Below are 26219 nucleotides of genomic sequence, written 5' to 3' on the forward strand. Positions count from 1 at the left end.
ATGATCTTATCCTGACCAGGGTCTTTAGTTCCATGTAATGTTCTTTCTTCCTCTTAGTGTGTGTCAGGCAATTTCCAAGACAAAAGAGGAGGGCTGTGTCTACACGTGCCCCAAACTTCGAAATGGCCATGCAAATGGCCATTTCGAAGTTTACTAATGAAGCGCTGAAATGCATATTCAGCGCTTCATTAGCATGCGGGCGGCAGCGGCGCTTCGAAATTGACGAGCCTTGCTGCCGCGCGGCGCGTCCAGACGGGGCTCCTTTTCGAAAGGACGCCACCTTCTTCGAAGTCCCCTTATTCCCATGAGCTCACGGGAATAAGGGGACTTTGAAGTAGGTGGCGTGCTTTCGAAAAGGAGCCCCGTCTGGACGCGCCGCGCGGCGGCAAGGCTCGTCAATTTCGAAGCGCCGCTGCCGCCCGCATGCTAATGAAGCGCTGAATATGCATTTCAGCGCTTCATTAGTAAACTTCGAAATGGCCATTTGCATGGCCATTTCGAAGTTTGGGGCACGTGTAGACGTAGCCGAGGAGTCCTGGTGGCTCTCTTTATACCTTTTCCTGTGGAGGGATTTCTGTTGTTCTCTTTGTGTAAAAGTATACAACAAGATGGAGATTGTCATATGAGCAAGTCACTTGTCTGTGCATGAATCAGCCCTTTCTCAGGTTGCAGGCATACCTACGTGCTGGTCTGACCCTCCACGCAAGGTTCCTTAGATGCAGATTGGTTTCACTCAAGGCCCATTGTTGGTCAAGTATTGTTATTCACCTGACAAGCCATCATCTAGCAACAGGGTAGCCACATTTCCCTTTGAGGTCTTCACAGAAGCAAACATTTAGAATATAGCTATGTAGACAATACTCATAACTTCAAATGAAAAAAATACACCCACAAAAATAGGATTTACAGAGCCAGTGTATTATACCATTGAAAATGATAGGTTGCAACACGTATTTTGTCCAAAGCATCTCTGACATTCATATTTATATTCATAACCCATTTTTTATAAAGCACGGTGGATGGAGGAAGTCTCTCACAGGGGCACGTGGCTCCTGGTCAATGGGAGCTGCGGAGTCAGCATCTGCAGAGGAGGATAGCATGCAGAGTTTCCTCGACTGTCATGAGCCAGTGCTCAGAGCTCCAGCCCAGTGGTAGGAAACCAAGGCTCAGGGTTTCTGGCTCACAGCACGGAGGCTTACCACAAGTTGGATGAAGTTAAGAAGAGGACTGCAGGTTCTCCATCCCGTCTTAGCTGGATGTACTCATGGTGGCTAGCCTCTCCTCAATTTTGTGGTTTTCAATCCTAACTGAAACAAAACCATCCTGTGACATACAAAATACTCAGCCAGATAGAATTAGCTTTCTCTGCCCTTCTCGAGTCCTGACCATATGTGCCCATTGATGATACCATGACCTTATTTCAAAATTAACAAGAAAGCCTAACTCTGTGCCCGACACCCTGGCAATTGGAGTGATTCTGTTTGCCTACTTCCTGTCCTGAGCCACTGTCCAGTTTTGCTGTGAATGATTTCACTCAGCGCTTGCTGCTTTTCAGCAGAAGACAAAGTGATTCCTGTGTGTAAAGACTGGATGGCCGGTTAGTAAAAGTTTCAAAGTGCTCTGGGATGCATTTGGAGGGGCTGTGTAAATATAAGGTGTTTATCATTATACCTTCAGTTCTTGGCCTTCCCCTGCTAAGCTATGCCCCTGGTGTTACTCGGAGCCAGTCTCTGCCAGCTCTTCTCTGCAGGACACTGACCAGCAGTGGTGCACCCCATGACATCCTTCCACTGCCCTGTGCTGCCAGTCACCCTCCTTCCAAGCAGCTGCTGAGACACCTGTTAGGACCGAGCTAAATCTGGGCAGGTCTATGGTGACGTGGCATGTTATTGCTGTCCCCAGAATCAGTGCCTGGCTCATACCAGAGCTTTGGCTCCATGAAATATTCCAACCTTATTCCTGCCCTGCTTTGAAATTTTCCCACCTTCCTACCCCACTGTGGATGTGTCTGAGGACCGGGCTGGGTGCAGCTGCCTCCTTGTGGTCCAGCTGTCAAGCAAGGCTTGTGTGGCTTTCTTACTCCCATCCACCCCACCAGAAATGGATGGGGCAAGGTCAGCAGCATGGCTGAAATTGCTGAGACAAGAAGCACTTACGGAGCAGCGGAGACTGATACAGGAGAGAGGTGAAAAATAAAACCCAAGACCTCGCTGCTTCCCATGGGGATATCATACCACTTTCTTGGGGCTGGTCCCATTCCTTTCCCTGAATTAAATCTGGACCCAATGGTCAGCTTCCTATGGAAAGGGGTCCTAGTTACCTTTAGGGCCTAACTCTGGTTCTCCACCATCCCCACACCCTGCTTTCCCAGCTTGGATGGGTCTGATTTTCCCCTGCATCAAACAGCATGGGGTACACCTAGGTCTTCCAAGGAGTACATCAACTCATCTAGATATTTGCCTAGTTTTACAACAGGTTACATAAAAACACTAGTAAAGTCAGTACGATGTAAAAGTTCATTCAGACAATGACTTGTTTCTGCTGCTTCATATGCCTTACGCTGAAATGTAAGTGCAATATTTCTATTCCAATTCATTCATTTGGTAATAAGATGGTAGAAAGTCAGCCAGTTTTCAGCAGTAGTCTTCTGTGATATTTTTTGCATGTTTTTGCAACTAGTTTTTAAGTGAGGTGTAACTTGGGGGTATGCAAAACAAATCTGACTCCTGAAAAGGGTAACAGTAATCTAGAAAGTTTGAATGGTGCTTGTTTCAGGACCTCAGATTACCTTAGGACCATGTTTCTCAACCAGTGGTTTGCGTACCCTTAGGGGTACGAAAGAGAAGTCTGAGGGGCACTTATAATATTTTTTTAAAAAGGGGCACTTTATAGAAAAAGATTGAGAAATACTGCACTAGATGATATTACAGCATGAGTTCTGAAAAGCCTAGGGACACTAACTCTTTGGTGTATCGTCGCCAGCTGCTTCCTGGCCTGGGTTGCATTTTTTCCTGTCTGTCTCGCTCCCTGTTTACTTTTTCCTTTCTGTGGTTCCCCCTTCCTCCTCATTCTCTGTCTCTCTCTATATCACTCTCTCCTTTTCTTCTCTCACCAGGTCAGTATCTCTCACTCTGCTTGTCTGACACTCCCTCCCTCTCATCCCTTGTCTTCAAGCCCCTCCACCTCCATTTGTCCTTTTCCATTGGCAGAGCAGAAGCCACAGTGGCTCACAGCGAGGAGGGAATATGAAAGGGACAATGACCTTTTCTGAGGCAGCCTTTGAAAAGCAGCCGTTCCCTGAGCAGAGAAAGGAAGAGGGGCTGGGCAGTCCAGAGAAAAAGGGGAAAGGGAGGGCATTAATGAAGCAACACTCAGCAACCAAACAAGCTTCCAGGGGATCAAATAGGAAAAGGCTTCCTCTTCAAGGGGGAGAAAAGCAAGCAGCATGAAATATTCATGAGTGCCAGGTGTGGGCTCTGAAAGGCATCTCACCCTCTCAGCTCACCCTCTGAGGGAGACAGGACAACAAGACTGTGTCTGCTGCAGGCAACCAATGGCGGAGTCTAGCTGGCCGATTTCCCCACTGAACACAGAGCTGCCACCTACCCAGGCACACACCCCTGTGCACACACAAAGGGTGGAGAATGGAAGGACCAGCTCCGCAGGAGTTAGCCCGCAGGAAGGAGTCCCCCAGGATTTGGCCTGTGGAAGCCTCCCACTGACTCAGATGTGGCAGTGGTCCACCAAACCAGGCAGGACACCATGCCCAGAGAGCAGGAGGCGGGCGGGGAGAGAAGGTTACAAGTAAAGGAGCCTTTTAAGAAAACAAAAGCAAAATCCACTGACAAGAGCCAATATTTTGGAGAAGTAGCTGAATTCCCTCTCGGATTTGGGCAGAACTGCTCTGATTCTTGCTCTGGAGGAGCCCCAGGGCCCTTTCTGACAAGCTTCTGTCAACTTCAGAGAGTCCACGTCTCCCTCCAGACAGTTCCTGTCAGCCCCACTTAGCTCGGCCGTCACAACTGAAACTTTCTTGAGTGGAAACACCTGGCATGTGCCAACTCATGGGAAAGCGTAAGCGGGGTGAGCAGTCCAGAGAGCGCAAAACAGGGGGTGTAGGCTACCGTTTGCATGCTAAGCTAACAGAGCAAGTGCAGAAGAGACCTCTCCTGTAAGAACACGCGGCTCAAGCCTAATCCATGTCTTACCATGGCCCTTATCACTCCAGGACCAACACTGAAGGGGGGCTCTGGTCTGGTGGGAGGATTCTGTTTGTTCAGTATCCACTAGTTCCAATACACCCGGCAGACAGAAGTATGATTTTCAGTACTTGTTTTGACAGCATGATGGGCCAGTCTGGACTTTTGCTGAAGCCAAAGCAAATATTTCTCCGCTCGCATTTGGGACGCAATGATCCACAGGGGTGCTGGGCTATGTAATTGAGCTGATTCCAATAGTGGGTGCGGACTCTGAAGCATAATTCTGTACCTCAGCCAGACAATATGCCCCAGCTGAATTTGCCCATATGTCCCCTTCTTCCCAGCTCCTGTGTGCGTGGCATTTTACAGGGATGTTGTTGATTTTTGGGGGGTGTGCTCTTTGGTGGGAATTGTCAGAAACCAGAGACTAGAAGTAGGCAGCATCTGGGTAGACAGAGTCAGAGAGACGCCTTTTCTCAGGCTATCTCCTGTGGTTGCAACAGCCTCCCTGTCGCCAGGCACAGTGCGACCTCACTGTCCTGAGTCAAACCCTACCTCAGAACTTGCTCCCGTCCCTTGCTGACCCCCAGCCTTGTTCTTCCCACACATGGCCCACAAATTTTAACTAATTAATTCAGAACAATCCAAAGAACAAGGCTGTCCCTAGGGAGATGCGGGACCTGGGACAACTGCTCATCTGCACCAGGCTGAGCCCCCACCATGCCTCTTCCTGCCCCTGAGCTGCCCATGCCCCCAGTCAAACCCTTCATCCAAGCCTCTGTCTCTGCCCTGCTTCTTCTTGCCCCTGCAGTATGCTGGGAGAGGGTGATGTAGTAGGGCAGAGCAGAGCAGGTAGCCGGGCCAGTCCGGCTCCCTCCACCATGGTGAGTGCTGGGGGGGGGATCCCTACTGCCGTCCAGCCCTGGTAATCCATTGGCTTGTGTCACATGGGCCAGGAGCTAGGGGCAGAGCAGGGGCAGGAAAGGGTGTGCTGGGGGAAGAACAGGATAGTGGCTTGCAGGAAGGGATGGACGGTGCCCTAGGCCTCGTGCCTGTGGCACTAGGTGGCAGGTTGTCCCAGGCCCTGCAACCCCCGATGGATGGCCCAGCTCCATCGACCCAGTAGCCACCCCAAACACACCTAGAAATTTGTTATCTGCAGCCAGGCACTCAGCTCCTGCGGCACATACAGCGAGGAGAAAATTTGGGTTATACTCTGTAACGCTCTGAAAGCCACCTTTACCAAACAACGACCCTCCACCAGGCACAGCCTGTCACAGAACAGGCCACCCCAATGCCCTGAGAGAACCTGCTCCAACCAGACACCTCCAACTGTCACCTACCACCCCACACTGGAACCCATGTGGGGTATCAATAAACAGCGACAACTCTGGCATTGTGGGGACCCACCCTGAAAGAAGTCTTTTCAGAAACCCCTTTTCTGGCCTTCAGACAACCCCTCCCTCCGCCTGCCTCTCCAAGCTCCTCAGAACAAGCTTCCCCACAGGCTAGGAGACACCACCTGGAAGGAGCACCAGACCCTGCCAGAACAAGAGATGCAAATCTGCAGGCATACCTCCAGGACTCCCATGACCAACCTCCCTCATAACACACCTATGGGTCCCATGCCTGCAATCCCAATATGTGGTGGATTTTGGCCAGTGCGCTATGGGTATGTCTATACAAGTATACAGTTCCTGCAGGGCAGCCCTCCATGCTCACAGGTCCCAGATCTCAGGCTCCATCCCAAGTCCAAAGGACCACACAGCAATCTTTCAGTCCTGAGCCCTGAAAGCTTCAGGCATCTGGTGCAGGCCAGTGGTGGGTGTTTTTGACCCCTGCTTAGACATAGCCAAAATGCTCCAATAGCCTCCAGTGTTCCTTCCAATAGCCTCTCTGGTGGCTGAAAACAGACAATCACTGCATGGTCGCCTGCACTCACACAGGAAAATGATAAAACCCAAAGCGCCCTATCACCAGAGCGTGAACACTTCTCCCAGAACCACCACGCTATGTCTGACCTCTCAGTCCTCGTTCTCAAAGGAAATCCGCACAACGCTTTCAAAAGCTGAGCCTGGGAGTTTAAATACATAACTCCACTAGACACTGAAATCATGGACAGAATAGAAACATGGCCTTTATGTCTTATTACAACAACCTGTAACCCGCTCACATCCTCTCCTCTATCTGCCTCCCCCTGCAGAGCCCTACACGTTCCCCCTGTGACTGGAGGGGTGTTAATGGGGGTCCTTTGAAATATGTGTTAACTGCTTATGCTAAACAATCTCTTCCCTCTTGTATTTCGCTGGCATCCCCTGAGGACATGCATACACATAAAATGCTGCCTCGGCCTAGCTGCTCGGAGGCAGCTGTGCCACTCTGGTGCAGCACTTTAATGAAAGATGCTCTAAGGCTTTATCTACACTCACCACATTAAAGCACTGCTGTGGCTCTCCCAGCACTTTAATAAAATCACCTTGATGAGGGGCAGAGTTCCCAGAGCTGGGAGCCTGCCTACACTGTTGCTTTACAGCAAAAGTTTCAGTGCAGCGCCTTGCCAGTGTAGACAAGCAGTAACTGTACTGGAGAGAGCTCTCCCATCTGCATAGTTAATGCACCTCCCTGAGAAGCAATAGCTCTGTTAATGGGAGAGGCTCTCCTCTGACATAGCATTGTCCACGCAGGATTTAGGTTGGTATAATTGTATTGCTCATGGATTATCCGTACTCCTGAGCACCACGGTGGTGCTGATCTAGGCATTTTGTGCAGGCCAGACCTACGTGTGTTTCCTGGACTCAAAAGAGAGCTATGTGTAAGCTCAAAACTTGTCTCTCTCACCAACAGATGTTGGTCCCATAAAAGATATCACCTCTCCTACCTTGTCTCTCCACAGATCTCCTGGCATTCCATTGTTGCATGCTCACTGCAGAGTTCCTCGCAACCTTTCCCATTATTTTTGGCAGTATGAAGTGTATGCTCTCAGCATGGGAGTGTGATTTCCAGCTTGATGAGGAGCCCAGAAGACAATGTTCCTTCTAATTTTTTTCCACCCATGGGTGGAATACATTCTGTCATGTGCACAAAAACATGTACCAATGGGCACCACCAATAGAAACACCTGCTGCTGGCTGTGGGTGGCTCTAGGTGCTCTGCTAATCAGCTGGAGTGTACATGACTCTCTCCTGGGCAGCCGTCCAAGCACTCAGCTTACAAGGAGCGCTGCTGGCAGATGAGCTGGCAGGAAGGTAGAAGGGTCGCCACAGGAGAGGCAGGTAGATTTGGAATCTGCCTGCCTTCCACTGGAGCTTCAGCAGCACTGAACAATCTGCAAAACACTTCAATTTCACCATGTTGGCAAATTCTGACAAAACAACGCTTTCTCTGAATCCTTCTGATCTGCTGTTGTCAGACCCTCAGGTCTGTGTCTCTCCTGGAAGATAGCACTATCCCCCAGACACCAAGATGGAGAATTGATTTAGCAGTGACTCCTTAGAAAGCCAGTTGATCATTCTGCCAGATTAGCTGCATAATCTCCTATCAGGCCTGTGTTTCCCCACAGATCTCCCCTCCACATATTTCCCAGCCCAGCTTATGAGCAATAAGAGCACAATGTGTGACACTATTGTAGGTAGAAGCACATTATACTGCAGTGCAGGGGTGGAGCTGTAACTTGGCAATGCTGTGAAAGGTTTGCTTCCATAGCCACAGAGGTTGATGGCATCACACAACCCTGAACTTGGGGCTTTTTGTATTGCAGTCAGGAAACCAGAGACAGGTAAATACTCTCAGGCAAGAGGCTGCAGCTGTGACCAATGTTCTCTGTAAGCTGAGCACTTGGGTGGCTGCCCAGGGGAGATGCAGATGTTGCCCAGTTGCTTCGCAGAGTGCCCACAGCCAGCAGCCTGTTCCTACTGGTGGTGCCCATCCACACATGCGTTGGTGCACACAATAAAATTTATTTTGCACATGGACTATAAAAATTAGAGGGAACATTGGCTGTGACCCTGCGCTAGTGAACTATTTGTGCCTTGCTAGGCTAGAACAAGACTACTGGTACCTCAGGGCAGTGAAGACACAGGGGCTTTGCAGCCACCCAAAGACTTATGCTTGTTAAGTCTTGAAAGGACTGTTCAATTCCTTCTGCCCTCTCCCTCTCACACACAGTCCCCCAACACTGGAATTCCATGTGCTGCCCCCATGGCACACAGCCAGACCAATGCCAAGGTGAATGTGTAGAGCCCTGAATTAACTCATCAGATCGCACACAGACCAGTTCTTCCACTCCCTCTGGCAGTGGAGTCAGAAGGAAAGGAGCCTTACCATCTGAGCCCCCTCTGCTGGCTTAGGGCCTCACAGATTGCAAGGCCATAACACACACCTTGTCTGCTTAAAATATATATGCCCACTTCACACCCATGCCATCTTGTCACATAGATATACACACCTGTCTGCCCCATGTACCTGCCTCAGACGATAGCCACAGCTTCTCACCACACAGGTACACTCTTCTCCCCTCCTCCACGCCCACCTTCTTACCCAGGTATAATGAACATCTCCACTGAGACAAATACACCTTAATCCTCATCCACCATTATTGCCCATGCACAACACTTCTCTGCAGGCCCAGGGTCCTCTCCCTCTGCGGTAGGAATGAAACAACACAGGAAACAGAGGCCCAGTGTAAAGCACAACGTGATGTGGCTAATTACTTGGCAGTGGGCATAAAAGAGGGATTAACTGGTACCTCCAGGGGCTGCCACTGAATCCTAATCTTATCTTTCCTCCCCCTTTCCCCTTCCACTGCCATCTGAAGTGATGAACTGGTTATAAATATCTAATTAGCTCGTTATATGCTGGCCTACATGGAGCATCTTGCGCGATGGAATTCCCTGGACCCCTGGTGGAGGGAGTCTCAGCGAGGGATGGGGAGGGGTGAGTGTGTGTGTGAGGAGTTGTGGGGGGAAGACGCGTGTTTAATGAAGCAAATGATTTCTAGAATTTCAGCCTCCTTGGAGGCCATAGGAAATGTGATTAATGTAGCAGTGGGGGGAGGCTCTCCTCACCCTGTCAGGCCATCCCTCAGCACTGTGAGGCAAAGTCAGGTGAAAACACAACTGCCAAACTTCTTCACCTCATAATTTCAACACAAAATTGCTTTGTAATGAAATATTTGCACTGGTCAGAGATGCTGGACTGACACCGTTGAATGCCCTATTTTGCCAGAGAACAAGTACAGCCTGGGCAGCAGCCGTGAAAGCTTCCTTCCTACAGCAACCACTCCCACCGCGGCTCACCCTTGTCCTGAGGGATCACTTGAGAGGAGAAGGGAGCTTGGCCTCCATGAGCTCTCCTGTGGCACGACAGCTCAGCTCTCTCACCAACAGGTGTTGGTCCAATAAAAGATACTGCCTCGCTCACCTGGTCTGTGTGACAAGGCTGTCATTGAGAAGGCCAATCCTTGCCAGTTTGAGGAAGGATTTGTGTTTGGGTGATGCACATTCATATCACTAGGAAATGGGCTCTGGCTCATTTCTCACAGGTGCCCGTGCAGCCAGAGAGCTGTTATGACCCAGGACATTCCTGCCAGCCAAGACTGGAGTTGTGGAGCCACCTGGATTTTAGGACAGTGTTTTCACTCCCTCACCCTTCAGGGGGAAAGGAAGAAGATGGAATATCATATCAAATAGTGACTGTGCCAAAAACCTTGTAGGAAGACAGGGCTGGCAGGGGTCCTCTTGGGCATGAAGTTCGGTGTCCTATTATCACAAGCAACCCTATCATAAGCTTATCATCATCATCCTTCCTTCCTGGGCTGTAATGTGAGGCCTGTAGTAAAGAGGATGTGGAACAGAAATGGCTTTGTCCCCTGCTTGCCATTAAGAAGTGGGAGTGGGGGGGGGCAGTGGCCATATACACAGCTGGATTTGGACAATAATGAATTTCCAAACTGCCTCCATTTTATTTTCATTTCATGTTTTTTCTCTTCATCTTTTTCTCCTGATTTACCTTTCCCCCCTTCTCTTGTTCTCTCACTCTCTGCTTCTCCCTTTCTCTCCTTCCATCTCAACCTCTCCTCCTGCTCCTGCTCCTCCTCTGCCTCTTCCCCGCCTGCAGGCATGCGGATCCTGGTGAATTTGCTCCTGGACACCCTGCCTATGCTGGGGAATGTTCTGCTTCTCTGCTTCTTTGTCTTCTTCATCTTTGGCATCATCGGAGTACAGCTGTGGGCTGGGCTGCTCAGGAACCGCTGTTTCATGGAGGAGAACTTCACCATGTGAGTGCACAGGAGATGGCTACCTCCTTTGTCCTGTCTGCTGGAGATTCCTTCACCCGCCCTCCGTACTCTTTACCTCTCCCTTTCTCTGTCCCTGAAAATTTCCAGAGGCAATTCCAATGGTGCTAAAATGTCTAGGCCTTCCCCCATTGCCCTAGCCAGAAATGTACTGGTTTCCCTATGAGCACACTCCTGCTGAAAGCTACCTCTGCCTGCAGAAGGGACCTGTTAGCATCGCAGGGCTATAGAAGCATTCCTTTCCCCAGTGCTGTTTTTCTAGAAAAAAAGGTGCCAGAACTCAAATCTGATGATTCCTCATAGGGGTTTGGATGTTCAGTTTTAATGCCTGGGTCCCAGCGCTGCTGTGGGGCAGCGAGGGCTCCAGCCCAGTCTCTGCACTGCTGCAGAACCAACAGTGAAATTTTTTCTGGTATTCTAACAGAAAAAAGGTGCCAGAACTCCATTCCAATGCATTCCACCAGGAAAAAAGCCCTGCCTTTTCTGCACCAGAGCAAGCCATGACATCTTCATTTCTGGGATCCTACTGCTACCTCTCCCATCACCCTTGGTTTCACTAAATCCGGTTAAACAGTCCCAGTAAAAAGCATCTCATCTCTGCAGTCACAAGGCCCAATTTTCCACTGCGGTGACTTCCACTGTGCAAAAGGGCTGTAGGATCCCACAACCCTGATACTGAGCTACATGCTGCATAAATCAGAAGGGGAAGGAGTGCAAAGATACCTGTACGGTACACCATCTTTGCAGCTGCCAGAGTCTAAGGCGAACTGGGGGCTGGGGGGAAGTGGTCCATCCTTAACTATAGCTGGCTGCCCACAGCCTGAAGAAGTCATGCTGGTTGCCAGGAATAGCTACCAGACTAGTTAGAGGATCATAAGACAGGCTGTGCAGTGGTGAACCCAAGGCACTCCATGATTTAGCTTAAGAAAGAGAGTGTTAACGGTAGTTTGATCATGGTCTGTAGGTACGTCATGGGGAACAAGTACTGGAAATGGGCCACACAGTCTGGCAGACAGAGCCCTCGGTGTATGTGGATTGTCACACTGGATCTCTGTGCTTCAGAGCACATGCCTAAGAGTGATCAAGGAGCAATACAGAAAGAAGGGAAATCTTGGCCAGTGGTTAGGGCCAGCGGGGCCGGAGGGCAAGGTGTGTGTTTGGGGGTGGGGGACTGGCTCTATGCCCACAGAAGGGGCAGGGCCAAGGGCACTCAGGCCTTAGTGCCACCTGGAGCATGGCACTGCTTCCTTCCCCGCCCCCGCTGGCTCCCACAGCATTTCAGAAGGTCCCAGAGCCCCCAGCTACCACCACGGCTACTTTGGCAGTGGCAGCAGCCAGGAGCTCCAAGCCCCTTTTAAACTTCCGTGCAGTTGCCCACCCCATCGCTGTACCCCTTCCATCGCTGGGCCTGGTTAGAGCTCTGGCTTGGAATGTGGGAGACCTGGCTCTGCCTGGCACTTCCTGTGTGACCTTGGGCAAGTTACTTAGTCTCTCTGTGCCTCAATTCCTCCTCTGAAAAATGTGGATAATGGCACTTCCCTATCTTAAAGGCGTATGGTGAGGATAAATACACGGTGGGTGGGGAGGGGGTGGGGGGGCAGATTGTGAGGTGCTTTGAGATCTACCAATGGAAAGTGCCAGATACACATCAGTGTGATTAGTATTCTTATCCATGGTCAGACAGAGAATGTAGAGCTCTGTCCACTTTCTTCAATAATACATTGCATCAGGAAGACCTCTGTGGGTGACCCAAGTTCCACTCACCTTTCATGGAGGGAGCAGAGAACCAGTGCCAGACACTTAATTGTCTTCTTTGAAGCTTTAACTGATCTAAAGCTTTAAGTGCCTTAGCCACTTCAGCAAACCTGAGGCCTTAGTAAAGATCTGAAGTGTTGGATCAGTTTAAACTGTTTAAACATTTTTAAGTCCCTCAATCATCTTAGACCAAAAAAAAAAAAAAAAAGCAAAAACACACTTTAGAGGGCAGCAATGGGACTTAAGGGTGCCCCAAGGGGCAGAAGCTGCTTAAAGCTTTTTCACATGGGCATTTTTAAGAGAAAATGCATAAACAGAACTGTTTTTTCCTCTCATGTCCACCAGTACAAATCAAAAGTAATGCTGACGAGACAAAGGAGTTATGCCTGTGCAGAATGACTGTAAATGTAAGGTGAATCAGGCCTCCAGCCTGCACAACTGTGAAACACTAGGTAACCTTTGGCTGACCATGGTTGGTTATATCTACAGAGACTCATTTTACTAATGATATTAACAGGCCTTTATCAATTAGTGTCAGTTAGAGAATTAAGAACTTTTCTTTTTTCTTTGAACACATTCCTACTCACCACAATATGTAATGCAAAATCCCTATATTAATGCAATATTGAGGTTTGTATTTAGCTCTGTGAAGATGGGAGAGGCATAAATTAAGGCTGAATACAAAATTCTAAATTTCCATTTCATTTGCTCACTATAGTCTAGTCTAAAATTAGATGAGCACGGATTATTTCAGATATATGTGTATTTTGAAAGTTGTAGAACAGATTGTATTGCTGCAGAACTATCACGTGATTTCAAAATTTAAAAAAATTCTATAATAGATGCGTACAAAGGATCAGAGTTAAGGTCATTCGTTCAGTTTTAATTTCTTCATTTACTGATTCTTGAGAGCTTAATTGTGCACATTAACTTTGCATTAACTGTGAGTTTGTACTTGATCGTGGAAAGCTTACAGATGAGTGTTATAAAATCGATGGTCACATTCAGGCACATCACCACGTAGCCCTGTATGTTCACTTTAGATTGCGTCAGTTGTAAGCTTTGGTGCTGACTGGGTAAGAGAGCTGATGGCACAAGTCCCTGCTCCTCATTCTTGAGAAGATGCAGACTTTCCTTTGGCAGCTGTAAAATCTTCTTCCCGTCCCCCAGACCCTCTGGCAGCGGGCTTTGTCTTAGGACTGTGCAGTTTGACCCTGAATAGAGGTCTGCAAAACCAGGGACCAAATCGAAAAAACTTCCCACGTCTCCGCTCAGACCCCATCAAGATAAATCTGAAGCTGCTTTGTATACAGATTTCCTGCACCAAAGTGGAATTTCCCAGCTCTGCGAATGTGGATGTTTGTCACAGTAACTTTATTGGCATGTTTTCCCTCTTCCTAGACAAGGCGACATTATTCTCCCCCGCTATTACCAACCCGAGGAGGACGATGAGATGCCCTTTATCTGCTCACTGTCAGGAGACAATGGCATCATGGGGTGTCATGAGATTCCCCCACTGAAGGAGAGGGGCCATGAGTGCTGCCTGGATAAGGACGACTATTACTACTACAGCTCCGTCAAGCAGGAGTTCAACGTCAGTGGCATGTGTGTCAACTGGAACCAGTACTACAATGTGTGCCGCACAGGCAATGCCAACCCACATAAGGGCGCTATCAACTTTGACAACATCGGCTACGCCTGGATTGTTATATTTCAGGTAAAATGTTAGCTCCCTAGCCTCAATCCAGGTTGTGTGACCAGAGCCTCCTCTTGCCCCCATGCTTTTCCAGCTCTCAATTGAAATGAGTTAGGCTCCGTACTCCAACTCTGGTTGTGTTTCTCCTTACTGGGGTGATCTGGATTGAAATCCAGACCTGGGTTCTCAGAACCCACTCCTGGTGGGAATGGTAATCCAGGTCTGTGTCTTCCCCTCCCCATGCAAGAGGCTGTACCCTAAATCCGGTTCAGAGCACCCACAAATCCAGGTCAGGTTTTCTTTCTTTTTGTTCCAAGGAAGCAACCCATTTGAATGAATATATTGATTGGTGACAAATGCAGTCCTAGGTTATGTCTAGACTGCAGATGTGGGATGGGATTATAGCTTGAGCAGATGTAGCTGAGCTAGCGTTAATCTAGCTAGTTTGGATTCCCAAGATGTGCACATGCACCAACCAAGTCTAGGGTCTGGGTGAGTTTGTGTAGCCTGCATGGAAGCCCATACAGCCACAGCTGCTCTGGTACTTAACAGTCCTGCGCATGTCTACTTGAACGGGAGTCGCACCCCACGGGTGTATAAATGTACCCTTTCAGGCTCTCTTAGCATGTCTCTTCAGCTAGAAGAATCCCACTGATACTCTGGCCTGGAAATGTGGCCTCCTTGGAATTGATTCAGTTTCTCACCTTTGTTGTGGTTTGAGTCTCCCCATCTTCTCACCAGTATCCAGCGGTGCCAAGTGTAGAAATGAGTAACTCACCTGTTGAATGAACCCAGGAGTCTCACATCCTGGCTGTCTCTCTTGCTGTTTCTTATCTTTGCAGGTGATCACGCTGGAAGGGTGGGTGGAGATCATGTATTATGTGATGGATGCTCATTCATTCTACAACTTTATCTACTTTATCTTACTGATAATCGTAAGTATATGTTGGCCTCTCACCCTGGTGAAACCTATCTGATGACCAAGAGTGTTTAGCTTTCCAAGTGAAGGATCTGAGAAGGCTCTTATATTCATTAAACAAAAGGGATTGCATGGCAAAGATCAGTAACCTAGTCTAGTCCAGGATGCTGAGGAATATAGATCATGTTCTTGTCTTCCTGGTGCCATGTAGAGTCTATGTCAAAGCATATAAATGAAAATTCAGTTCTTTCCTTCCTTCCACAAGGATACACCCATACTTTAGTCCAGGGGGAACAGAAATCCAGTTCGGGATTTTCTCCTCTTCATAGGAATCTGTACCCACATTTCATTCCAAGGGAATCTAGAATCTGTTCAGCTTCTTCTCCCTGGTGCTGCATCTTGATTCCACTCCAAGTGCACAAAAATCCATTTCTACGTCTTTCACTCTTGATCCTCTTGACACATGTGGCATCTCAAGGAACTCCTCCTATTATTATTTCTGTCTCTTACGGTAGCACCCCAAGGACCATGTCACTATCAGGTACTGAGTGACATAATCACCTAAGAGTAAGAATGGTCTCTGCTTCGAAGACTTTACAGTCTAACTAGAGGCAGAATATAACAAGCTGGTGTAGTGCACAAGGGATGGAGCGGAAGGAGGAAAAGAAGTGTGACAGGAATAGGAAAATAAGGTTTTTTCATATTAGTTAAGTGTACAGTTTGGAAACTTCACAGGTTTTTGTTTGGTTTTGTTTTAAATAAATGATCGGGAGCTATTAACGAATCACTTACAAGCTGAACTTAATCTCTTTTGAGTTCAAACATGCAGAAATCCTGTCTATCGAGTCATTTGTGACAAGTCCTCACCATGGTATCAGGATTCCGGTATCTCCCAGTTTCCAAGTTGCTGTCGACGTGGAGAATACAGAGGAGACAAGAGAAGAAATAAGGGCTAATGGAAAGGGAAGAGGAAGGATTATTTTTAAAATAAGCTAGACAAAGCCTGATTGAAGAGCTTCATTTTGGGACACAGCTGAAAGCATAGTTTCACCTTAGCTGAACTTCGCTTTTGTCTATCTCTTTGAGCCAAGATCACTTTCTTTCTCTTCGTGCCCTTTATTGTTCAGGAAGTGCCTATGATCCTTCTCTCTGCTTGGGTCTGAAATGAGCAGAAGCACTGAGTGCCTAAAAATCAGAGGATGCTGGATGCCATTGCTTCTTTTGTCCCATGGGACCTCCTCCTCCTTCCCCTTCTCCTCATGGGGACATCCTGGAGTCTGGCTACATAGAAACCAGACCCAAGAACTGAGGAGAAGTGCTGAAATGGGGTGTGTAATGTAGATGATGTATGTAGGGAAGACTGTCTCACACCCTGATCATTTCCCTGGTACAGACCTTAGACTCTATCTTAGAGCCCGAGGTGTAATTTTCAGCTAAAATCGATGGAGGTGTGCCAGCTGTGATTGACCTAAGAATGGCAGTGTAGCTGCTGCAGTGTGAGCAGCGTGATGGGCTAACCACCAGAAGGAAGTACAGGTGTAGGCTAGGCCCCGGGTTGGGGCAGGGTCTGGCAGTAAACACATCCTAAAGCTCAAATTGGTGGCTACACTTAGGGTTTTAGGGTCCTAGCTCAATCAAAACAAACAGACCGGTTGCAAGTATAGAGACATACTCCAAGGGGATGCGGAGTGGAAAAGAGACAGATCTAGCTAAGGGCCTATTTTGCACCAGTCATATGAGCTTGTGAAGCTCCTTTCCACCCACTCCTGGAGGGAAATAGGTTCTCAGGAATATAATATACTTGGAGCCCATCCCTGGTGGAATTCTCCACCAACACCTGCCTAGGTCATCATCTGGTCCAGAATAATGGGCTCCCACTTGGTGGGAAATGGAGCTAAGGGGAAATCTTCACTGTGTTCTTTTTCTTAGTATTGCACTTTGTTTTCTGGCCTGCTAATCCCATTGCACACTCACCAGTGTGGGATCAGTGTCCCTAGTGAGGTCAAGAGAAATGGAAGTGGAATGCCACAGCTCCCACAAGAAGAAAAAGAAAACTGCCTCCAATCCCCGTGACGAGTGTACTGATGGGCTGAAAATGTGGGCTAGGGGAGAACATGTACAGCAGGGAGATATTCTGTCCTTCAAGGGCTGTGTTTATAGCTGGAGGAAGGAGAAACCAAAGAACAGCTACAGGTCTATCACCCTCTTCAAATCTAATAGACTTTTAAAACTGTAGACCAGTGTTCCCAATTTTATCTGGCCATGGAATCCTTATAAACTAGAACGAATTTTGTGGAACCCCATTTCCAGGCTTTATCCCTCGGCACCCAAATTCGCGCCCTCCATCTTCAGTCTTTACCCGCCTCAGCCCCCAAATCCACCCCATATCCCCCCAGCTTTACTCCACACCCTGCAAACCCATCACCACTTCCCAGGCTTAACCTCTCTCAGCCCCAAACCTGCTCCCCCACATCCGCAAGATTAATCTGCTTCAGCTCCAAACCAGCCCCTGGGACTAATCCATCCGTGGCACTGGCTGGGGAGCCTATGCTCAGCAGCCCTGCATGCCAGCAGAAGCAAGCCTGGTGTGGAGGTGTTCCCCTGGCAGGGGTGAGCCAGGTCACTCCCTACCGGAGGGGTATAGCTGCTCGGGTAGCAGGACAAATGAGGGGCTCTCTCCATCTCCCTGCCCTGCCACTGCTGAAATAATGGAACTAAACTCAGTTGGGTTAACGGCTGGATCCCTCCTGCTGTTCTGCCAGCTGTTAAACCAATTAAATTCAGTTTTACCATTTCAGTGGCAGCAGGACAGGGAGACACGGAGGCGTCAGTAGCTATTGTAATGGAATTTTCTCGCAGAACCCTTATTTTCACTTGGCGCAACCCAGGGGTTCCACAGAACACACTAGAAGCGTGAGCATGTAAAATGTGGGACAGCCTCCCCCACCCACAAATGGAAAGTGCTCTGACAAGGAATCTACCCTACCACCCTTTGGTGGAATTCCCCTGTCACAACAGTTGGTGTTGTGTCTAAAACAGTTTGTCCAGGAACCAGCCCCCAAGGAGCAAACCAAACCCCCATGTTTTTTGATAAGTTGGAAAGAATTTTCTTTTCCTGGCAGTTCTTCAGTTCACCACAGGAGCAGACATCTGGGGCCCAAGTCCAACCCCATTTTCAGCTACATAACACCATGGAATTAACTGCCTTTGTACATCATAACCAAGGACAGAATTTAGCCTTTTGCCCACATCCGCGATTCCCATGGAGGTCAGCAGCAGGTGTGCGCGTCTTTAATCTAAATACAGAATTTAAATGTGGGAGCAGGTTCCCGCTGAGTGAATTCAGCTGCTCCCAAACCCCAGGGATGCTGCAGATGAAGATTCCATCTCTGCAAGAGGGGGTGGCAGGTGTCTTGCCCATTTGAGATTAACTCACAGTGATTTGAACTTTGTCTCAGCATTTGTACAGTCACCTGAAACCCTCAATTAAACACTCAGCCTGAGACTGTGCAGTGGAATGCCATTGATTTTTTTTTCTCTATGCACACCCCACTCATCTGCAACAGACCCTCAATGTTATTTTTTTTTTGGCAGGCCTGGCAGCTGTGGAACAATTGGTTAGTGCTGCTTAGTGCAGAGACCCAAGGCCAAATGCATTTTTGGAGTAATTCCATTGCCTTCAGTGGAGTTACCCCAAGGGTGCATTTGATCCTATGTCATCAACTCTGCTTGCATTGGATACTCAGTGGTGTAAGCACTGACTTAGTCAGATCCTAAGGGATGCTCTTTTCTCTTCCCAAACTCCACGCCCTGGTTCATTCCATACGATGGGAAGGAGACGAGATAAATGGGAAAGTGTCTGTGTGGTGGGAGAGGGACAAGTCTGAAGGAGATATGGATTCCCACTCACTGATGAATGAAAACAAGATGAGAGTATGTGTAACTCACACACCGACTGGGTGTGCTTCACTGTCCATGTAGTGGCACTTAGACCACTTACAGAGCGACAGCATGAGCCTCCTCTACAGCCTTAGCTGGGAGCCAGCTGGCTTTTAGCTCAAAATGTAGAGGAGCCTGCACTGAAGTCCTAGGTTTGGTTCTGCCTGTCAGCAGTTTCATATGAACTACCCAGAATCCTCTGCAGGAAAGGGATCTAAAGCAAACAGCAGGGGGGGTTGTTTTGGGGGTTTTTTTTTCATAAAAAACTGAAAGACAGATTGGCTGAAGTGGGGGAAGTTTCTGTGGAGGAAGGGAAATGGAGTTAGAACAGCTTTGAAGGGCATTTAGAGGGTAGGGAGAAGCACTTTACTTTGAAACAGCATATATTGCCCTAGTGCTGATCTGGCCAGGAATGGCTTACTTTTTGAAAGGCTCATTTATAAGTCAGCAGAGACATCTCCCCCTTGAAAGAGTAAAGGCCGCTGGAGTGAATCTCTTGATGGAACCTCTAGGCACACCTGTGTGTGAGAGAGTGCATGCTTGGGGTTGCGGGGGGGTGGGCAACTAGGCATAAATGGTGGAGCTGCAATATCATGTATTCAAGTGGTGGAAGTTGTCTTTGCACGTGGTTCATATTATGAGCACTCTCCACCATTCTCTTTTTGCCTCAGCTAGATACAGTGGAGTGGGAGTGGGGGCGCTCTCTCCTTTGCTATTCTGTGCTTTGTCCTCTCTCTTTCGGAGGGTTATGCTTGTCATGACTCAGGAGAGGAGCTGTTAAACAGGATGAGTGGGAAGGTAATGGGTACAGCTGTGCTGTGGGCCAGAGCTGCTTCAGAGATGCTATACTGGGAAGGAAGAACTAGTAGTTCTGCTTGTGGTCCTAAATCTTAAGAGGAATGTGATAGGAACACAGTGCTGGTGGTACCTTCGGAAGCCCTGCCAGTGGAGCATGAGAATCCAGTTCAGGCTTTTCTCCTCACTAGACAGCTGCAGCCAGAGTCCACTCTAGGGCCACAGTAATCCAGTTCAGGTTCTTCCCGTCTTGCTATTGGACTACACCCAGAGTCCGTTCCCAGGTCTCTCGGTAGGAATCTAGCTCAGTCTTCTCCACAGATTCCACCCCACTCCATTCAGGCAGTGCACTCCAAACGTGCAGTCTGAGTGCTAAACCAATCCCTCTTTTTAGCACTGGCATATCACAGTTCACATATCTTTGGAGAGCAGATGACAGCCATGTTATAAAAGTGTTCAAAATTAGTTTTAAATGTATCTAAAAGCCCTAATATGGACTGGACTTGTGTTCCCATTGAATTCCTATCCCCATCCCTTCAGCAAAGCATAATTCCCATTATAGAGATTCAGACTGATCTCACAATGGGGATGCTTACAACTGACATTGTGATTTTTTTTATCCATACATCTCCCAGCATTCAGCATTATTGTCTCCATTTTAGGGGTGAGCAAACTGAGGTATATCTAGACCAGAGGAGATAAAATAGGGGGCTTACCTCTTATGGCTTCTGTAGAATGGATAAATGAAGGCCTGAAACATTTTATTTTAAAAACAAAAGTTCCGCTTATTTTTTTTACATTAGCAACTGAGAGCCTGTCTAGACTGGAAAACTTTTGTGAACCGAGGACTAGTGAAAACAGGACATCACAAGAGCCAAGACAGTTGAAGTTGAGCATGGAAGGGATTTTTTGTCAGAATGTTTCACGCTCTTTTTTTTTTTAATTTGTTTTTGTAAACACCGATTTGACTTCAGTGCCTAATTATAATTTTGGAGAAGAGCCATCTTTGCTAGAGATTCAACATTCCTATCCTTTGAGAGCTAGGATCAAATATTCTCCGGGACCATCAATAAGTCCTCCAAAAGAACAAGAAAAGATCAGGGGGGATATTCCAGTTTTCCTAAAGTAAAAACCAAGCAGGGAAAAGAAAAGAATTGAGAGTGCAAGTCCATTTTTTTAAAACGTCTTTGTAGGCCGCCTTTAAATGACTTACCCAAGTCACACTGCAGATCAGTGGCAGAGTCAAGCCTAGGGCCCAGATCACCTCTCAGTCCAGTGTGCAAGTCTCTGGGCTGCATGGTGAAAATTACATCAAGGGAGTTGTCCTCAGACACAATGTGAGCCAGACAAGATATCCATTGACCACTGACATGCTGCCTTCTTGTGCAGAATCTCACCTACCTCTCTGTTTTCCTTCTCTCTTCATCTTGTTTCATTTTGCTCTTCCACTTCCTTTTCCACCTTTCTTTTTCTTTGGCCTCATGCTAACTCTCTCCCACCCTCTCTCCTTCTCTTCCTCCATTGGTTGTAGGTGGGCTCTTTCTTCATGATTAACCTATGCCTGGTGGTCATAGCCACTCAGTTCTCTGAGACCAAGCAGCGGGAGCACCAGCTGATGCAGGAACAGCGAGCGCGGTACTTATCTTCCAGCACTGTGGCCAGCTACACAGAACCAGGAGACTGCTACGAGGAGATCTTCCAGTACGTCTGCCACATTGTGCGCAAAGCCAAGCGTCGCACACTTAGCCTCTACAACAGCTTGCAGGACCGACGCCAGGGCCGGATGGAGCCAGGCAGTGCCAAGCTCGGTGTGAACGGGAAAGGACAGAGAAGCTATAGTACGTATTGCCTGGGCAAAACAGGGAATGCTAGTAGAGGAAGTACAATAGCAAATGGGAACTTCATTCTGTGCCAGCCTTGAAAGGGCACATGCCCCCTGAAGCACAGGGTTCATAATTAATATTAGGCACTAGGAATTGGACAACAGCATGGGGCAGGCAGGCAGTGCATTGGAATAGCAGTAGGTATTGCTTGAAGAAATTTGGTGTACTGGCCAAACGAGGTGGGAAACCCAAATCTCGCATTCCAGGGACTGCTGAATGATAGTACTGAGAGGTATCAACAGGTGCTTGCAAAGGGTTCCAAGTGTGGAACAGCAAAGGATATTACAAATTGGGTTGAGGTACATTAAAGAGTGGGAGAGAGGGGAATTAAGCAGACTTTCTGGGACCTCAGGATTAAAGGACAAAGATACTGCCAATCAGGACTGAGGTGGTGTGGCAGCGCAGTGACGGGGGAATCCCCCAGGATTGGAAGAGAAAGGAATGCTGAAGTACACCGTTTTGAGGTGTATTGGCTGAATTGCAGGGAGGGGGCAGGTTAATTTTTGAGGGGGCAGGCAGACTCGATTTGAGTGGGTACAATTAGACATGAGGTATAATTTAAACTGCAGTTCTAGTCTGAGGAATGACAATAAAAATGGCTTTATAGGTGCTGTGTTGTCTCTCCAAGGCTTCCGTATCAACTGAATTTATGTTGTGAGTGAGCAGGTGGAATTTCTAAAGGCCAACCCTGCAGGCTCTGCCTTCCGTACCTATTCACCAATAATAAAGATTCTGCAGCTGGCAATCCAATGTAGGATTGGACTCAAGCTCACCCTCACATAGCTGTATTGGCTCTCCAGAGTAAACAGGAGCAAAAAGGAATAAGAGCTTGGATTCCTAAAGCCATCGGATCTGGTCTCGTACACACAGTAGAGTGTATAGGGAATTTTGTTAGCTTTAAACATAGTTAAAAGTCTTAGTAAGGACTGGATATTTTCCAAGTCACTCTTCTGTCCCCCTAAGATGCTGTATGGGTTCCTACATCAGGGCCCCAGTTCTGCCTTTGGGTACTCCATATGCACTCACTGATTCTAAGGCCAGAAAAGACCCCTGTGATCATATTGTCCAATCTCCAGCATGCGACCTGGTCCATAGAATTTCACCCACTGATTCATGCAATGGAGGAAATAATTCTTCCCTCCTGTGTGAGTGAACAGTGTTGAACCTAATCACTTGTGGCTGAACTGGAGGGTACGTTTTACAGAGGCATCCAAACTCAATTTAAAGACTGCAAATGATGATGAATGTACCACTTCTCTTGATAAGCTGTCCCAGGCTTTAATCACCCACGCTGTTCAAAAGCCTGGCTCTCCAATTTCAGTGTCTTGTTGCTATTGAAGCATCCAAACAGCGCACCAATTTGTAGGCCTTATAGAAAATTGAGCCCTGTTCCTTGAAATATATTACTTTCTTTCCCCAGAGCACTGCCAGAAGCACATCTCTCTTGACTACACTCCTCAGGCTCTCGTCCAGCCCGTTGCTGCGACACTGACCTCTGACCCCAGCAACTGCCCCAGATGTCACAGGGTGCAGCGTGACATGGCCCGGAGGCTCTCCATCCTGGACAGTGCAGATTCCGACCAGGAGGAAGGAGGGGCTGGTGAAGAGCAGGGAGAAGGAGGCAGGGGAAGCGAGGGAGCTGCAGAACTGGAGAAGGAGGAAGAGGAGGGAGAGGAGGGTGGATGGATGAGGCTCTGTGGTGACATGTGGCGGGAAGTGAGGTTCAAACTAAGGGGGATTGTGGACAGCAAATACTTCAACCGTGGGATCATGATAGCCATCCTGGTAAACACCATCAGCATGGGCATTGAGCACCACGAACAGGTAATGCACCCTTGGGCACCTATCTGCCAGAATGGTATCTGGCAATGTAGACTGCTTGGGGCCTCTAGAACAGTAACATGCTTGGGGTAGAATCAGGCACCTTGCGCCTGCCGAGCCATATGGTCTAAGATCTGAGTTTCATCCAGTGGTGGGCCTCCTTGGGCAGCATCTGAAGTTGGAATGAGCCAATGAAGACCTTAGGAGAGGCTCTTGGGTCACTCCCTCTTGATATTAAAAAATCCTCCCCCTCCCTCTTGTTATTATTGTTTGCTGAGTGCCAACAGTGCATTCTGTGTTGTGTAAGTCCGGGGTGGCCAACCTTTTTTCATCAGGGGCCATGTGGCAATTTTTTACATGGTCTGGGGGCTGAACACAAAATAGCCCCAACCCCTCCACTTAGCCTTTCTCAGCCCCAAACTCACCCCCTGCCTCCAGGCTTAACCCCTCTCAGCCCCAAACTGCCCCCTCATCCCCAGGTGTAAGCCCTCTTGGCCCCATACCACCCCCAACCTACCTCACACTGATGCTCTATGCGCTGCTGCAGCTGCCACCTCCTGCACCTTCTCTGGGCCACTGCTGCTTCCTCGGCATGGCTACACAGTTGCCCCCATCTCTCCAACTCCCTTCCTACACATACAGCATGGGTGGCTCGCTGCCGTGCTGCACTGAAATGATGGGACTCAGTTTAATTGGTTTAATGTTCAGATCCCTCCTTCCAGCCATTAAACCAATTAAATTGAGTTCCATTATTGCCATATGACAGGTCAGGGAGCCAGAGAAGGAGTCAGCGGCAACAGCACCTGGAGCCACAAATGGCTCATTAAAGAGCCACGTGTGGTTCTGTAGCCGCAGGTTGCTGACCACTTGCCGCACAGCTGGCTTTCAAAATGGTGCCACTGCCAGCTTCACGGGCCAGATGAAAGGGCTCCAGCCCACAGGCCACATGCTGGCTACCCCATATATGTCTCTTAAGGAGAGATGGGCCCTGCCCCAAGGAACTTACAACTCAACAGAAATGAAGACAAAATAATTTGGACACGTGATAGTGTAACTGGCCACAGGCAGACTCAAACCTGGGACCTCTGGAGCTTAGTGCAGGCACTTCTATGGCATGAACTAAAAGGCCAGATGCCTCTCAGCTTGGGCTGTAGAGGACACTTATTCTTTCTCTGTGACGTGGTCTAGGTACCACTACACGGGGCAGTTAACCACACATAGGTGTGTGGGTTACACTAGCACATGGGATCACACTGTGGATTTGAAGTGGAGTAAGGATCATTCTGCAGTCAGTTGTGTTGGCCATGGTGATCTTTTTTCCTTTCATCTACTCCCGTTTCTCCCTCCCTTATCTGTCTCATCCCCTACTTCTCTTTCTCTCCTTAGCTGCGTCTACACGTGCACGCTACTTCGAAGTAGCGGCAGTAACTTCGAAATAGCGCCCGTCACGTCTACACGTGTTGGGCGCTATTTCGAAGTTGAAATCGACGTTAGGCGGCAAGACGTCGAAGTCGCTAACCCCATGAGGGGATGGGAATAGCGCCCTACTTCGACGTTCAACATCGAAGTAGGGACGTGTAGACGATCCGCGTCCCGCAACATCGAAATAGCGGGGTCCTCCATGGCGGCCATCAGCTGGGGGGTTGAGAGATACTCTCTCTCCAGCCCTTGCGGGGCTCTGTGGTCACCGTGGGCAGCAGCCCCTAGCCCAGGGCTTCTGGCTGCTGCTGCTGCAGCTGGGGGTCCGTGCTGCATATACAGGGTCTGCAACTAGTTGTTGGCTCTGTGTATCTTGCACTGTTTAATGAAAGTGTGTCTGGGAGGGGCCCTTTAAGGGAGCGACTTGCTGTTGAGTCCGCCCCGTGACCCTGTCTGCAGCTGTGCCTGGCATCCCTATTTCGATGTGTGCTACTTTGGCGTGTAGACGTTCCCTCGCTGCGCCTATTTCGATGTTGGGCTGAGCAACGTCGAAGTTGAACATCGACGTTGCCAGCCCTGGAGGACGTGTAGACGTTATTCATCGAAATAGACTATTTCGATGTCGCAACATCGAAATAAGCTATTTCGAAGTTGGGTGCACGTGTAGACGTAGCCCTTGTCTCCTCTGTCCCCCTCTTTTCCCTTGTCTCTTCCACCACCTCCCACTCTCTGCCTCATTTCTCTCTTCATTAGCTGACTGAAATCTTAGTCTGTTTGGTTTAGTTTAATGTGCTCTCTTGGGATGTCACAAAAACATCACCAGCATCTCAATTTAAATCCATCAGCTAGCTAGTCTTGCCAGCTTAATTAAGAGATTCACAAGCACAGTACAGTGAAGATGGACTGAGGAAAGATGGTGAGTCTTGGGATTACTACAACCAAGAACCATTCCATTCTGGGCAGAGAGGGTTAAGCCTTTCTGTAGGTCTAATAGCATCAATCGGCAAGTCCATCAAGTCATGGAAAGCAAATCCTTTATCTAGGTACATAGCTGTCATCACTATAAGCCCCAAGCACCTCACACTCAAAGAATTGTATCCTAGCAGCACCCCTGTGAGGTAGAAAAGGATTTATCATTCCCTTACATGTGGGGAGCTGAGGCACGGGGTAATTTAAGTGCCTGGCTCAAAGCCTCATTGGAAGTCTGTGGCTGAATCACGAATTGGGTCCCAGGTCTCCTCAGTCCAATATCCATCCACTAGACGGTGTTCCTTACCCTGCCCAGCCTCTGATAGGAGTAAGGGTAGCCCCAGCTTGGTCCCAGAGTAAAAACTGCTCTGAGAGCCTCAGTACCAGAAAAATGCTGTTGAGATGAGGTTGCTCAGAGGCAAGCAATACAAATTGCTAGGAGACCGGAGGGACTGAATCACAGAAAAGACTAAAAGAGCTAAATCTATATCACTTAGCTGAGCTATGACTAAGGGGTGAAGCACAGGACAAC

General features: G+C 48.5%; 1 protein-coding gene across 1 annotated transcript in view; it reads left to right on the forward strand.

Annotated features, from left to right (window-relative positions):
- Positions 1 to 26219, forward strand: part of CACNA1I (calcium voltage-gated channel subunit alpha1 I) — a 126967-nt gene that overhangs the window by 44894 nt on the left and 55854 nt on the right. The window contains exons 4-8 of the mRNA XM_074983910.1: positions 10314 to 10473; positions 13648 to 13963; positions 14785 to 14877; positions 21127 to 21433; positions 22899 to 23302. Of these exons, the coding sequence (XP_074840011.1) occupies positions 10314 to 10473; positions 13648 to 13963; positions 14785 to 14877; positions 21127 to 21433; positions 22899 to 23302 (1280 nt within the window). The remainder of the gene's footprint in view (positions 1 to 10313; positions 10474 to 13647; positions 13964 to 14784; positions 14878 to 21126; positions 21434 to 22898; positions 23303 to 26219) is intronic.

Source organism: Carettochelys insculpta, chromosome 1 (genome assembly GCF_033958435.1).
Source record: "Carettochelys insculpta isolate YL-2023 chromosome 1, ASM3395843v1, whole genome shotgun sequence".
Lineage (NCBI taxonomy): Eukaryota > Metazoa > Chordata > Testudines > Carettochelyidae > Carettochelys > Carettochelys insculpta.